Here is a 17,225-nt window from a genome sequence, read left to right as displayed (position 1 = left end):
TTTAAAGACTACTTAAACTTAGGTATATAAACTTAAGTATATTTTTAAAGACTACTTTTCACATCTATGCTAATGAAATTAGCCATTTCGTTCGTTATTGCCATATATAAGTAAAACTATACCAATAGTCAAATACCGCGTTACCTTCAAGTCTGCAATGCTCTGCATAAGTGCATATTACTAAAATTAATTGGTACGAGTATCATAAGATAGCCTTCTAGTCTAACCCTTAAACGTAACTTAACGAAATTGATAAAAAGATTTAGGTATGAATATAGAAAATGATACTCATAGAACTAAGATCTCCAATATACCAAAGTTCTAAATATATTTGATTTATTTTAAATCTAAATAATTCTCATAAGGGAAGTTTTAGTGTTGAATAAATCTCGTGCTTATTTCACATAACTTTCTAAAGTTTCTAAAGTTATGTGAAATGAGCAAATTAAAAGTAGTTCGACAGTGGTATACTTATATATATAATATCTACAAATAATGAAAGGCGTAGTTCAATACGTAACTATTTTATTCCTTAACATTCCTGCGCTGTTCGACTTGCAGCAAGTTGACTTCAGAGGGAGCTAGAAGTATAATATTAATATATTCATCGTCATCTCAAAAATAGTATACAGATTCTTCTATTCATTCAAATTGCATTCCGTACATTTCATACCATAATGGAAGCGAATTATTGGACGAATAAGATTATCAAGATATTATAGTAATTTGTGGTAAAAATATTTTACAACTTGGCAAATATCGCGTCTGAGACGTAATTAATTGTGATTAAAGTGACAGGTTTCCTTTAAATGGCTAACATAATATAAATATTTGTGAGATCCAAACAAAATATTTGTGACAAGCAAATCAATCCGCATTCATCCTGCTCATTTTTTTTGTAAAGTCAATTAAATATATTGCCTGTATTGGTAGGGCTTTGTGCAAGCTCGTCTGGGTAGGTACCACCCACTCATCAGATATTCTACCGCAAAACAGCAGTACTTGGTATTGTTGTGTTCCGGTTTGAAGGGTGAGTGAGCCAGTGTAATTACAGGCACAAGGGACATAAAATCTTAGTTCCCAAGGTTGGTGGCGCATTGGATATGTAAGTGATGGTTGACATTTCTTACAATGCCAATGTCTAAGGGCGTTGGTGACCACTTACCATCAGGTGGCCCATATGCTCGTCCGCATTCCTACTCTATAAAAAAAAAACTCAAATGGCAAGCAAAAATATCTCTAGTTCTTCCATTTATTTGAACTGCTCCATGTCACGATCATTGTATTAGTAAGGCTTAAAGTTCGGAAAGGTGTTTAAAAAAAACTAAAGGAAGTAAATAAAATTCCGGTGTATAATATTATATGATGTATATCACGGCTTTTACAGTGGTATTTTCAGGTATAAACAAAATATTATCCAGTTTTAAACTCAATAAATTAAGAACATACTGACAATTCAATAAATAACAATTTCACATTCAATTTAATTACATAAAGCGTCGGCGCCACAATAATTTTGATTTTACAATAAGTCTTATAATTTCTGTATGTTGTGAACTAAAATATTTCTCTTACACATTTAGCGATGATCACAGATTGAGGATTATAAAAAAGCAGATTCAGAACATACCGTGCTATGGAGACGATGTAACGATTCGAAACTTGCAATAGTGATTACAGAGTAATTTAGATTTTCATTATAGCTTATTGGCTAACTTATCATTATCAGCACTCCGGCCGCTCACGTGCGGCGTCCAGTTTCCTAGCATTGCTTGTCGATCGATATCAATACCACATTTAAATTAACAATATAATAAAATATCAATTGTACCTAAGATCTTTTCCAATTAAATACGCACATTCGTTCTTAATTTGCATTTTATTATACACTAACGAGCCGAAAACTCGGCTTATGATATCTCTGGAACTACATTATGACTCATAGGCGACTGCACTACAAGCGACAGCGCGATGATCTCCTGAGCATAACGTACGTAATTCATAATAATTAAACATACATGTTGTGATCAATAATAAAAATATAATGATACAAATACATTAATTACTACATTTTCGATTATTGTGAGACATAAATATTTACAAAGCGCGACAGGAGCGCCAAAAAAAGTTAGGCGAGGCGGACTCCTAATCGAGAGATAATAAACGACGCCGGGACACTCGGCCGGGCTCGACGCAATCCCACTGACGCGGACGTCTCGACTTCCTCCCGACTAACAGGAAATTAATTGGTACGAATATCTTTACTAACTAAAACACGAACAATCAACCCTAAACATCAGGAGAGCTAAAGAATAAGTTGCTCATGTAAAAATGAAATCGTATCGTCAAATAGTTAAAAAATACTTAAAAGGCTATTTATAATACAATTAGCTAACCTGACTGCCACAGTCGCTGGATCGAATCAGTTACGTAACTAAACAAAATATCGAGTTTCTTGCGATAAATAAAATGTCAATCTTCCTCATGATTATATAACCGTAGACATTACAATATAAGGCTATTAGTATATCTTATAAAACAAATAATATTACTCTAAATATATAAATGTGACACGAAACATGGGGTGATTACAATTTGGGAATGCACGATTCTACACGACAAAATACATTATTAAGTACCGATGATAAAAAACGCCTCTACTTATACAAATAGCGTATCCGAAATCGTTTCGTCTATAAAGTACATCGATAGAATACATAATTGAACCGATTGATTACAAGTCACATACGACGAAGAGGTAAACAGCGACTCAGGTGAATGTACGATGCGAAGTCAATAAAAATAGTCGGCTAGTGGAGGCAGGTCGCGGCGGGCGGTCCGCGCGGGGCTGCGCGCGCGGGCGGACGGCGCGCTCAGTTCACCATGAGCGTGTGCGACTCCATGGGTGCGGCCGAGTCGTACAGCGTGTCCGTGTCCTGCGTCGGCTCGCCCTGCAGCTGGCATTGATTCGATAGCGTGCCTGCTCCGCAGTCACAGAAAAATCTGAAAATTAAAAATATTAAATAATTTAAACATCGCACAAAGTTTATGTAATATAGCTGTCGCAGTAGTAAGTGCTTAATTAATAAAGTGCTGTCTTTGTATTTCAAGAGAGCTGATTTTTTTTTAATAATATTGTAAGGAAAGATAAGTTCATTTAGTTAAAATCATCATTCTAGAGTCGACAACGCATCAATGCATAAAACACCTATGTGTCTAAAGAGGATAGATTTTAAAAGGGCCCAAAGATCTTAAATACAAAATTTAAGGATATAAAATGATAGTGTATAAAAACTCTATAATGGTGATAACTTTATAATTCATAATCCTAGTGTAAATATTTAATTAAAGAAATAATTAATTAGACGAATACGTCGTGTAATCAACCTCCTGCTCTAAGCCTTCTCCTCAAAAAGGGAGGCCTTAAGCCAGCAATGGGACATTCACAGACTGTTACTGTCGTGTAATACCAAAATAAAAGGTAGGAAGGTATATAATTTTACAATCCGATAGTTTTTAAATAAGAATTTATTTTTTTGTAACATTAGTGTAGTGTGAATTATATATAAACTGCCTAATAATAAGAACAAATAAATTAGGGTTTGAAGGATAATATAAACTATATATTTAAAGAGAGGAATTATGAAACATAAAAATTTAGATACTAACAAATATGTTAAAATTTAACTAATGGGCGTAGCTTAACCTGTTAAAAATTATGAATAAATTATTACAAGAATTTGAGAGATAACAAATAAGTAGATTACTTTTTTCTACTGCTTTTTCAAGATTTACCAGTAAAAGTTTTGCTGGTCTCCTATTAAATAAAGGAAGATAGATGCAATTGGATCTATAAAGTCTGGGGCTCATACAGCTTGAGAGAGATGCCTTTGCTCACTTGCTCCGGAAAAAAACTAGACTAGGGATACTAGAGCAGCCAAGCTGTGGCTAATGTTATCGGCACTGTGAGAAACCCAGCCCTGTTTAGACTAGGCCAGTCCGACACGGTACCTTCATCACTTATGCATGAGCGATGACAGAGAGGGTTTTTAAATGGTTAGTATGGCAATCGACCAGGAATCTGACATGGGACCCTGCCACGTGACATAAACTTAAATTAAAAATGGCGGCAAACGAAAGATTAACATTGAGGTGGTAGAGTTAAAATTTCAAGACATAGTTTATACTGTATTTTAATTTAGGTACACCGCCTAAAAACAGCCGAGATGGTCTAGTGGTAAGAACGCGTGAATCTTAACCGATGATCGTGGGTTCAAACCCGGGCAAGCACCACTGAATTTTCATGTGCTTAATTTGTGTTTATAATTCATCTCGTGCTTAACGGTGAAGGAAAACATCGTGAGGAAACCTGCATGTGTCTAATTTCATTGAAATTCTGCCACATGTGTATTCTACCAACCCGCATTGGAGCAGCGTGGTGGAATAAGCTAAAAACCTTCTCCTCAAAAGGGAGAGGAGGCCTTAGCCCAGCAGTGGGACATTAACAGGCTGTTACTGTAACACCGCCTAAGGAACGAAACAAAATGTGATAAAAAGCGTATATATATGCTGTAGCTCTGGCTACGATAAGAACTATGTACCCAATGCTCACCTAACATAGCGCACCCTGCCAGCGGGGTCATTGTGTGGTTTCTTGGTAACTTAACAAGCATAGTATGCCCACTCTTAATATATATATATTAAAAGTGGGCAAACTGTGCTTACCATTAAGCTCACACATTCCTAAGCACTTTTCAAGCACTCACAAAACATTGATATACGACTTCATGAAATGCAAGGACTAAAAGCGCCATTAAATCAAAAAGACTAGGCTCACCTGTCATGGCGAATAAATTCCACATCATGTCCTGAGTGGCACGTTTTAATGCAATTGACGCAAATGGCGTTACGATCCGTTGTGTTACAAGTCTGGCATCTAAAATATATCATATAATATTAGAAAATATTATTAATTTTATAATAATTAATTTTAACATAAATAACAATAGTGTTCTACCTATAAAAATCATGCATGGGGAAAGAAGTATATGAGGAAATTTTGTAGAGACACTGTCCGCCTCCAACCGCTTTCTCGACTGCATCTTGATTACTAAAGATTTTGTTTCCCCGCACTAACGGAGACACTCCTGACGCTAAACATAGCCCTGAAATTATTGAAAATTCATTACAATTGCTATTTTTTTTTTTTAATTTGTACAAAATCACCAAGCCAAAACTTACTATTAAAAGATATTCATTCATTAACAATATAAATATTATATGTTTCTTACCTCCAAACCTATTATTAAATATTTGATTGTGCTCTAATGTGGCTGTGGCATTGTTGGTGATCTCCACGCCCGCGGCCAAACCATCAAAGATCCGGTTACGCCGCAGTACGGGATGACTCTGTGTTGAGATTAATACCCCGGCTTGAGCATTTCGGAATATGTCGTTTTCTTCCAACACACCCTGGAAATTGTTAAAAAAATTGTCATTATATACAAATATTTTTAAAATACACGGATTATTAAAGAGATTATATTTCTTTAACATTTTATAAGTAGTATTTACAAACATTAAAAAACTAGTCTATTGTTTTGCAACATGTCTAAAATTAAGGAAACATCGATCTCTATTTAAAATACGCAATTAGAATATAAACCTTGCCACCATTAAAAATGCATATGCCCCCATCTCGGCCATCAAAAATCTTGTTTCTCTTGAGTGTGGGGTTTGAATCAGTCTTTATCCACACACCGGCCATGGCATTATCGAAGATTTCATTCTGCTCAAGTATTCCTAATCCACCGTTGTACACGAGGACGCCGCCGTTTTGTCCACCCCAAATCTTGTTGCCGCGGATCACGGGGTTGCTGCCAGTCCTTATTTGAACTCCCGAATACAAGTGATTGAATATATCGTTATCTTCTAATTTCCCGTGACCATTGTCGTAGAAGTACACGCCGACCTACAATATATGACACTCGTAGAGCATTCTTTATGGTTGGTTATGCAAGGTTATATTACTGCAAGTGTTAAACTTTGTTAAGTATAATAAATAATTAGAAACATAGACAACAATTTTAGTATATATAAAATAATATATATAAAATAATCTCTAGCAGGTACAACACTGCAATTTCATTACAATCATTATTTGGATTAAATTAATAAATCTTAATAAATTGTTTTCTATTATTATTCGTTCTTATAAATAAATTAATTAAAACAATCGTGTAGTAATGACAGACCTGTTTTCCCGAGTGTATGCGGTTGCGTCGCAGCACGGGCGTGGAGCCGGTCGTGATCCAGACGCCGGCGAGCGTGTTAGCGTAAACTTCATTTTCTTCGATTAAACCCTGACCCTTTTCGTGAACATAGATGCCTCCGTGCTGCCCATGGTGAATCTTATTGTGCCTAACTATAGGATCACTGTTTGTGCGAATCTATGGATTAAAATTAAAAAAAAATAATCAATTCAATGATTGCTACTATACAAATGTGCTCACGCGAACTTTGGAAATGGTTTTTTTAATCTTTAAAAACACATTTAATTTTCTTGGTTGTAGTTTCTCACACAAACCAGTTACTCACACCATACTTCAATAATTGTTGATGTGTTTTCGCAAATTTTTTGTATAATTGACATATTTTTTTAAATTAATGTAACTTATTAATTCATTTAACAAGTGAAATTCGAATTTCAACAAAAATAATGGACAAATTCAGACCATACGCAATACTAATAATACTTAATTAATGAATCTAATACAACATGATAATAATTATTATTATTAAATGTGTCTATTGATCAGGCAACGTTATTTTAAAGCATCCTCCTCAAGATGGCGCAAACCGCAGGCAGACCGAAACATCTCGAGTGTTTCTCGATAGATAATGTAATTGAGTCCAGAACAATCAATAATAATAATAGCATGAACATTCAGTAGTATAATTTTATGTTATTTATATAGACAACATTGCCTTTTAATATCATTAATGTTGGACTAATTTAAGTTACTTATAACTTTCACATGGAAAAAATAAAAATTTATAAGATGATGCAATATTTAGTTGGTTGTCCTATATTATAATTAAATCTGAATTAATTATTACATTAACATACAAAAATTGAGTAAACAATAAAACTTCTGTAATCATAGAAAAACTATTGTATAATGAATAAATACACAAAAATAAAACTTCACTTGAAATCGTTTTTAGTTAAAATGATTTTCGGTATGATGTGAAATATAAAATATCTTGTTCTTTAGTGTAAACAAAACTAACTAACCTGTATGCCAGCTAATGCGTTTCCATAAATATTATTGTGTTCAATTAATCCGCGTCCCTCTCCAAATATATACACGCCTCCTTGATGGCCATTATAAATCTCATTGCGGCGGATGGTGGGATTGCTGTTGGACGTGATCCACACGCCCGCGAAATTGTTCGAATGTATCTTATTATCTATAAACTGGCCGAGACCGGACTCGTGGACGTATATGCCACCAGTCTGCCCGTGGTGGATTTCACAATGTACTACGGTGGGATTAGCGCCAGCTTTGACTTCAAAACCAGCGATTCTGTTATTATGGATATCGTTAGCTTCAAAGTAGCCCTGCAAAAAATAGTTTACTGATTATGTAATGTCTTAATAAATAATCGAAAATTTTATTTAAAATTTAGAACTAAAGTAACTAAGGGTATCTTTAGATGAAAATGTTCTTGAGTGATGATGATGTCCTCCTGACCGATTTCTGCGGCAAGTCTCAAGATAGATTAGGCAACTGTGCAGAACATATTATAGTGCACAAGTGTGTGCGCAAACACAGGTACACTCTCTATTCCCTCACTGTCATAATCAGGTTGCCGTCCTATCAGAATATGACTGCCCAGCAGACACGACCGGAAAGATTTCAGGGGCAAAATCAACGGCTTTACATGCTTTCCGAGGCACGAGGGTATACACACACTTCCAACTTACAGACTCTGGCCTGTTCTGAAAATCTTCCACAGAAAAGCTCAAAACTTTTTTATTTGCCTAAGTTGGGATTTGAGCCCAGGACCTCGTGATGCGCGACCTTATATCTATATATCCACTAGACCAACGAGGCAATCTTTTCGTAAATAAAAGCTAAAGTTTAAGATTAGTTAATTCAAAACTAGTATAAACTCACCAATCCATTCTCAAACGTGAATATACCGACATCTCTGCCATGATGTATGTGGTTGCGACGCATGATGGGGTTGGCGAAGTTCTTGACCCAGATGCCGGCGAGCGCGTTGCGAGAGATCTCGTTGTCCTGGTATGCACCTTGCGCATAGTCCGTCACATACAAGCCCACGTTCTCGCAGTCGCTGATGTCGCAGTGCTTTATCACAGGGTTCGCGCCCGCACCGCTCACACACACCGCGGCGCCAACTGTTAAGTTAGGGGATCAATTATAATGCATTGCCATGCAGTCATTAAGGAGGTAAGACTCAAAGCAGGACTGTCTAGGTTGTTGATAACATTCACCGGTCACATATTCGCTCAATTCAGCTATAAAAAATTAGACCCTATTGTTTAAATGCATTTGCAATATGGGAAATGGATTATTGTTTATAGTTCAATATTATAATATTGTTTATAGTTTTATTTATTACTAACGTTAACATATAGTAAAAAATGAAATTAAAAACTTAAAAGAAAATTTTACAAGTCTCTCTCTTTACAGACTACAGACATTTGTCACTGATATTGAGCATCATAATGACATTATGCTTTGTTATTATGAATTTTCTTTGATATCCTATATCTATCGAAATAAATAATTTTAATTATGTGTGAAAACCACAACATATATCATTCATTATTGGATATTTTATTCATCAAGTAAATTATTCTATAACATCACTCATCATCATCAACTATGTCATGTTAATTCAAGGTGAATGTTGTTTATTTACTTTTTCTCTTCCTTTGATTATATGAATAGTATATGTATGTCATATTAAAATTATAAGGACTTTCTGTAATTAATAATCCTTTACATTTTTCAATTTGACAAGTACTTGGATTTGAATAAACTTATGAAATCAAAAACGAATGTTGTGTAGTAAAATTTGTATTTTATTTTAATAGTAGTAGTATGGGTGGTGAAATTGCTTTGCTTTATATTGTTTTATCCTTATATTTACTTACATCTCGTTACTTGAAAGAGTACCGCAACATGATCCCCTTGTCTACTAAGAATCTTAACTTGGTGGCTTTGTCTATGCCCATCTGGATAGTTACCACAAACTCATCACATTTAGAACAAAACCAAATATTGCTGCTTAGCAATTGTTGTGTACCAGTTTGTAGGATGAGTGAGCCAGTGTAACTACAAGCACACCCTTGTGCTTAGGTCCCTACCTAACATCTTAATTCCTAAGATTTGTGGCAAATGGGTCATGCAACGTATGATTAATATTTGTTATAGCACATGTCTATATTCTACCAACCCGCATTGGAGCAGCGTGGTGGAATAAGCTCCAAACCTTCTCCTCAAAAAGAGGAGAGGAGGCCTTTAGCCCAGCAGTGGGACATTCACAGGCTGTTACGGTTACGGTACATGTCTATAAGCTGTGGTAAGCATTTATCATCAGCTGGCCCATTCACCAGTACTTACCTATATGAAATTAAAAAAGGATGGTTGAATGGCAAATCGATAATTTGAAAAAACCTTTGGATACATTCAGATGTACCCATACAATACATAATCTTATGTTATAAGTAGGCGGACGAGCAACTTACCGACACTAGCGCTACGTATAATACAATGATCAACGGTGGGAGAGCAATTGTCGGACACTTCTAAACAATAGTGCTTGTGGTGTTGCATCGTACTAGTTGCGTCCGGGGAGAATTTGAGAGTCATATGACCAGCATACGCGCGGTTCGCGCCTTCCGCGAACGTCAGCGTCGACTCTGCTTCACGTTCCAGTACAACTGACTCTGCAACGTTACCTGCAGCACAACCTGGAACATACAATTTTTATATACGTGAGAAATTTAAGTATCTACGTCATGGAGGAGTAATATCCAGTTTAGACTGCAACAGCTTCCAGATGTTTGTCAGACAAAATTTTTTGACACTTAGCTTATCAATCAGGACATAATATAAAGAAAAATAAAGCTGGTCTTGTCGGCCGATATCCATTATCTGGCTAATATTACCACATGGTGCTGTAAAAGATCTTGTGTAGTAGTACGAAGCTTTACCCATATATGTTCACTGGTCACTTCTGCAACACAGAAGTACGATGTTAAACTAAATTTGCGTTACAAGTAATTGATTCAAAAGTGCTTGTAGAGATTACTTAAATATACTATGTTGTTGCATCGAAAATTGTATTGTAGCAGACATTATTATTCACTGTGAAAATTCTGTATATAAGATTTACAAATTTTCGCTTTCGTGTTTGACTATAAACTGAAAATTTAAACACTAAAATTTAACATAATTTATCCATTACTCCATAATCAATAATAATTATTTAAGCATTTTAATTAATGTTTTATCTGTGAGTTTTGGTTTTAAAAAGTTACTTTAAATGGACATGGCTTATTTATACAATAAATAAAACTCTTGAATTTATAATCTATTTGAGTCTTTATGTGTAGGACCTGTTTTATTTTTACTAAATTACGAAAACCAAAAATTCAATTGCAAAAAGATTTTAATCATTATTGGTGAAAAGTTTGATATATATATATTGCATTGAAAAAATGCACAGATGACAACAATAATCATCTACTTAAATCAGTGGAGTAATTGTAATTTGTGAGTCATCACGAATATCCTTACCAATGAGTTGCACGTCCGTGTCGATGGCGAGACATTCCTCCTGGTAGAGGCCGGCGTGCACGAAGAGTAGCGCGGGCGCCGAGGTGGGCGCGGGCGCGGGCGCGGGCGCGCGCCTGCACGAGCACGCCGCCGCGCCGCACGAGCACGTGCACGCACACGCGCTCGTCGCGCTCGCCACCGACGTGCTCCCGCCTCGCTCCTCCACGTACTCGAGAGCCGCCTGGCGAACGATTTATGTATTCATTATTTAATTTAAATAAGTATTCCTCTTGAAGTGTATGCTATAATGATGATTTAAAAAAAAATAAAAAAAAATTTAAAACACCCTTACATACATACAATACGTAATATTTATTTTGACTGCCTCGTTGGTCTAGTGGCTTGATGTAAGGCCGCAGACCCGGATGTCCTGGGTTTGATTCCCAGGTCGGGCCAATAAAAAGAAAATTCTTATTAGTAGCCCGGAGTGTGGAAGTTGGAAGTGTGTTCCCTCCCGTGCCTCGGTAAGTACGTAAAGCCGTTGGTCCTGCGCCTGAACTCTTTCCGGTCGTGTCGGATTACCGTCCCATCGGATTATAAGAGTAAGGGAATAGAGGGTACATTTGTGTATGCCGCACATACTTGTGCACTATAATATCTCCTGCGTAGTTGGCTAATCTCTCTTGAGATTGGTCGCCGTGGCCGAAATCGGTCTGGAGGATTATTATTAATATTTATTTCATATTTAATTAAAACAAACAAGTCACATAAGTGAACTAACCCTAATAGTATTAAAGTATTTGATACGAGAATCCTTCTTAGGGCGAAAGTTAGGGCGCACGTGTATGCCATAGTAGAGCTGTCGGAAGCTCTCCTTCCACGGGTTGTCAGCTTCGCACTCATCCGCAGCGACAAACTCGAATTGGCACGGCGTGGGATGCATCAACGGCGTGTCGTATTCGAACACCGATTGATATAAACTTTTCCTTTAAAAACAATTATAAAAATAAATACTTTACAATGACATAGAAAAGCTTTCGATATTATTGTGTTACAAATAGCGAACTGGCGACGTCGAGGCAGATTTACGATTTGACCTCTAGTGTAAAATGACTAACTATACAATACATACATGTATTGTCATGGTAATGTCTATTTTGGCATGTAGTCAATTGCATCCAAGATTGCACTGGGTGCAGGTAAACAGTAAAGTCACTCATGTTATTGAAATTAGAAGTTATTTTAAAAAAAGGAAAAAAGAAACTAGTATATACACAAAAAAAATATGACATGATTAAATAATTATTATATATATATATATATAGTAAATAATATTGAGAGATTTAACTACATTCCTGTGGATTTATATAATCTGTTAGAAATGTAACCTCAATCATATAAAATAGCAAACATGCCAAGTGATAATATAATTCATAAGTACAACAATTACTATAATAAGTATAATAACTAACCACAACTCTGTATCGTTCGCGATTGTGTTGAATCGCTTGCAGACTTGTGCGACGCGGCAGAGATCGCGCTCGGTTAGGTGAGACAGGATGCAGAGGAGCACCTCATCCGGCAGCTCGTACTGCAGGTACTGCGAGACATTGCACACATCCACGCCCTGGGACAGTGATCTGCGACAAATGTGTTTTGTATAACAAACAGTGAATGTTCATAGCCAGGTTATAAAATTCAAAATATTTTTTAACAAGCATTTCATTCTAGTCCTAAATAGATCCGGAAAAATAATGAATATTATTTTTCTAATAAAAAGATATATTGCTTTTCTAGCAGCAGTCCCCCTATGATAGCCTGTTATTTTTTTATTTTGTTCTCATTCAAAATGTTATTTTAAATTAAAATTACTTTCAAAAATCATATATACAACATGAAAAACAATATCCTGATGAGATATAAGAGGTTTATATATTAAGTGTATGGTTTTATAACTCGGAATAATATTCACATAAACATGGGTAGTAGTAGAACACAATAGGTAATGTTAAGTGAACTATAGACTAAGAAGTGTGAAATTTTTACAAAACAAAAAATACAAGTCACTAAAAAAAGAAGCCAATTACAATGTGATCCTGAAATTTTGGATCTTAAGTCGAAATCCACTATTTTTTTTTATGCTGCTTAGAAATACCACGACATGCAGGCACGTAAATCTACATAACTCGATAAAGATAATCAAGATACAATAAAGGCAATGTATCTTTGAAGATTTAAATTTAAATTATAAGTATAGTTATAATATTAACTATTTATATAACAAATGCTGCAATGAATTTCTGTGAGTAAGCTTTCTAATCATAAATACAGATATAACCAATAATAAAACCTTAACAGTTGGTAATCCTAATAGCAGAGAAAATACTCATGCCACAAGTGAAAGTAAGCTCAAACAAGAATATCTTGAGTTGTTTATATATATTTAATATGTGAATTAAGACAAACCTTGACAAACAATGTATTCAAATTGTATTAAGAATATTTTAACAAAATATAATTCTTATTTTTTCATCTTACTCTTATTAAGGATTCTAAAATTAAGTATAAAATAATTTCCTGCTTTTATAATTATTAAAAATTTATTTTATTATTAACTGAACAATTCTTGGTGTGTTATACTTCAGTAGTATTATTTATAAAGCTTTTGATATTGTCAAAAGGTAATTGTTAGTATTTTTTAAATTATTTGTTAAGAAGTTATCTCATTTCAACAAAAATATTGTTTTGAATGATGATGGGTGTTCTATTATTATAGATAATTGTAAAGTATTCTGTCTATATACTTTTATGTATGTACAAATTGGTAAAAGAGATTTGAAATAGTGCTTTCTTTAAGTTTATGTTATCGAGTCTGATAAATTAAAACTAAATGCTCAATAAACTAGAAAAACATGTGCAGTTATCAGAGTTATGAGATACAATGTTACACAAATTTAGTTTAAGGTTCACATACGTCCTAGGCCTCTTTCTAGCTGGCAAGGAGCAGCTGCCCGATGGGCCCGGCTCGTGGTAGGCTGGCGGTGACTTGCGGCGCAGGTCGTAAGGACTGTGATGACCAGCTGTGGTGGCGGCCGCTGCAGCTGGAACAGGCGGTGACCCACCACCACCGCTGCCGCTCGGACCAGCACAGGCTGTAGCCGCCATCGCGCTCCCTGTCACGTTGTTAGGACACGGCACTGATTCACATGGCTCACCTGGAAATTGTAGGTGTTACTTTAAAATTAAAAATAATAATTGAATTCAAATAAGATCTTGATAGGCTAATATTTAAATTTAGACTAATAGTCATGTGCATTAGTTGCTTAATATAAATATGTAAGTTTGTTTTATTTTATTACAACTAGTCTAAAATGTATTTTAAAAAGGTCAAGGTAACTCCACTTTTCGAGGCAGCTTTTAAGCTCAATACATTTATGTTTTTAGCAATATCTGTAAATACTTAAGATCTTTTGTGTGATTGGAATGGATTTCATGATGCATTGACAAGAAATACAATGAAACTTTAATTGATCTTTTATTGCTAGAAAGACATTTGATGAAAAAATTTATGTATGTATTAATCTAATCAAACATTAACCAATTATTTCTAAAACATTAATGTCATTTAATGTATGTAATGATTGAGTCACATAATTTTTGTAAAGTCTTAGAATATTGATGTGTTAGATAAATACTTTTCTATTTATACACACTAACATAAAGCCTGTAATTAAACATTAACTCTTCCGATAATCTAAGAATCGTTAAATGTTCATTATACCATTTAAATTATAAAAAAATCTAACACTTCTTTAAATAAAATCAGGTTCTAATTCTAAAGTAAATGTAATTGTTTACAAAAACTCTTGCAACTTACACTCTTTTTAAATAATAGTACTTTTATTTCCGCATTACTGAAAACTAAAATATATTGTAACTGTAAAATATTGCTGTAACCAATTTGCTATGTTCAATAATTCTGCCATTAACTTCTCTATTATTTTTTGACACAAATAAAAAATTATTCATTAAATATTTCATTTTAGCTACATGTTTAGTTTTTGATAATAAACACAAAGCTTAATCTTATCTTAGACAAAATTTTGATTAGTTGCCAAAGGCCTGACCTATTTTATATACTGCAGCTCTAAAAGAATAATGTTTAACATTCAAAACTCAAAACAAGTTACAGAAATTGAAGATTTTTTTTTGTAACTTTACTTTTATGTATGAATTTAGACTTAAATAAATATTGATTGTAGGGCCAATTAATCATTAGTTAAGTGTTATGTTAGAATCACTTTGTTATTTTGATACTTTATGTGAAGAAATAACAAAACATAATTCCATTCTTCTAATATAAATTTGCATACAATTCAAGAGTCTGCAGAGATTGAAATTAGTTGACTTTTCTTCTATATATTTTTGGGTACACTTTTTATTTGTAAACACATAATATATGAACATTAAGGCTATTATTTTTTTGTTATATCGGAATCAAAGATTGTTTCATATTCTGTGCATTCATTGAATGTTCATGCAAATATAACAATCTTCTTTTGGTTAATGGATAAGTATTGAGGACATTTTGATATATTTAAATATTTCATAATAAATTTAAGTCACAAGAAAACTTGAGTTATAAATGTCAATCATAAAAATCTCAATAGAGAAATTGAATTTGATAATAATGATTATTGAAAAATCGATTTGATTTGTATGTTAATAAATTGACATTGTTGTATTCAAATTAAATAAAAAAAAACATAAGTTGTATTGGTTATTGACCTACTGACCTTTAAAGTGGTAGAAGGACATAGGTATTCAATTTCTTTATCCTCTTAGAAAAAAAAATTAAATTTATTTTACTTTTACATAAATGATAAGTAATCTAAATACAAACACTTCCAAATAACATTGTTTTATAAAGCCATTTGATACGATTTTTAACATCTGCAATTAAACACCTTTTGTTTACATTTAAGTTGACTAATTTAAAAACAATAATTCGAGCAGAAATAAGTAATAACTATATTTAAAAGACATATTAATACTTCTTTAATACATTTATATCGCATTTAAAGGCATTTGAATAAAAACCATCGTTTACGAACAGCTGTTTCGTCATGCTGTATAAAATTAGTCTTCATCTACCAAATCAATACTCATATTGCGCAAAATGTCACTGAAATGCGCTATACAATATTATCGATGTGTAAAAATTTAAATTTTGTAAAGGATAAGTATACCGAACAACGTCAACTGCAATAATGATCAACGACATATAATTCGTTCATAAACTCAAAAGATCTTTAGCGAAATAAGTAGTGAAATCACAAATGCTTACGATTTTTACAATGTTATCCGTGGAAAAAGTTGTCACAAATATAATAGCAAGCATTAATAAATTTGCACATCTATAGAAATGTCGATAATGAGCCATTTGTAATACTTGGAGCGACATCAAACGACCCGGATAACTTACTGGACTGTGTTCTGGAAGGCAACGGTATTCGATGTCCACCTTTTCTTCGCGATCTACGGACGTAAGAACGCGAAGAGGAAAACGAGGCACTAGGCATTATTCCTTTTGCTTCTTATTTTCACTAAAATCCAGTCTAAACAAAGGAGACACCCGCACCAACACCGTCGGCCATTTTCTGTTTAGAATAGATTGGGGTACCGAAACAGGAAATTAAGATTATACCACATCAGTCACTATTAGACAATAAATTAAATATTTCACAGATATTTCACTAATCACTGATATTAAATATAATAACTGTTAACTTATAAAAACATTATTTAACAAATTACACTAAAAATTAACACTACCCTAAAGAAAAGGGCGACTCTCTGTAAGAAAAATATGGCGGATTTCTGATTAACATGGCGGTGGCGATACTAACGCCACCTAACATAAAAAAAAAACAACTATACTTTTTTGCTCAATATGTTCAAACTACAACTGTGTGGTTATGCAAATAGCAATGCGAATTTAAATTCAACAAAAGTCTTGAACTTAGCCCATTTGGAATAAAAATTCTTTGCATATTAATTAAACATGGAAAATAACTTTTATTAATTTATTTAAATTTTTCGTATCGAACAAAAATTTGATTTAAACGTTTTTTTATAAGCCCTGCTTATTAATGGAAACTTAAAAAGTATTACGTATAAAGTATAATATTGAACGCTTTTTTATAAATTATTGGAGTGTTACCAACTTGGTGGTATTATACCTCGTTACTGAGTAACATTGTATTTAACATAATCTGGCTTTTGAGGGTACCTATAAAAGTCATTTAAACTTTAGTTTTAATTTTAATTTAAAATTACAGTCAGAAATAATTACCATTATTGCAGCAAAATTATCTATAATTAGCAAAAAAGGGACTTTAAAGAGTA

General features: G+C 33.8%; 1 protein-coding gene across 1 annotated transcript; it reads right to left on the bottom strand.

Moving 5' to 3' along the window:
• Positions 1–1,334: 1,334 nt before the first annotated feature.
• On the bottom strand, positions 1,335–16,694 carry LOC126775761 (F-box only protein 11). Its single transcript, XM_050497846.1, has 14 exons — positions 16,303–16,694; positions 13,792–14,032; positions 12,290–12,457; positions 11,599–11,803; positions 10,839–11,058; positions 9,785–10,009; positions 8,184–8,428; positions 7,298–7,624; positions 6,255–6,449; positions 5,666–5,971; positions 5,292–5,472; positions 5,018–5,165; positions 4,838–4,936; positions 1,335–3,003 (listed from the first exon to the last, which is right to left on the bottom strand). Exons 1-14 carry the CDS (start codon positions 16,397–16,399, stop codon positions 2,874–2,876), a joined length of 2,787 nt encoding a protein of 928 aa, XP_050353803.1. The 5' UTR covers positions 16,400–16,694; the 3' UTR covers positions 1,335–2,873.
• Positions 16,695–17,225: the final 531 nt, after the last annotated feature.

The sequence above is a fragment of the Nymphalis io genome, chromosome 19 (assembly GCF_905147045.1).
Source record: "Nymphalis io chromosome 19, ilAglIoxx1.1, whole genome shotgun sequence".
Classification (NCBI taxonomy): domain Eukaryota; kingdom Metazoa; phylum Arthropoda; class Insecta; order Lepidoptera; family Nymphalidae; genus Nymphalis; species Nymphalis io.
The sequence above is the reverse complement of the archived record's forward strand: the minus strand, read 5'-3'. Positions and strand labels throughout refer to the sequence as shown.

Bases quoted from the DNA above. Each gene is read 5' to 3' on its own strand.
- LOC126775761 (XM_050497846.1), bottom strand. From the start codon at position 16,399: ATGCCTAGTGCCTCGTTTTCCTCTTCGCGTTCTTACGTCCGTAGATCG. The intron at 11,804-12,289 runs GTTAGTTATTAT...TTGTTTTTAAAG, and splicing joins GCGAACGATACAGAGTTGTG to GAAAAGTTTATATCAATCGG. The intron at 10,010-10,838 runs GTAAGGATATTC...TGTATGTTCCAG, and splicing joins CACGGACGTGCAACTCATTG to GTTGTGCTGCAGGTAACGTT.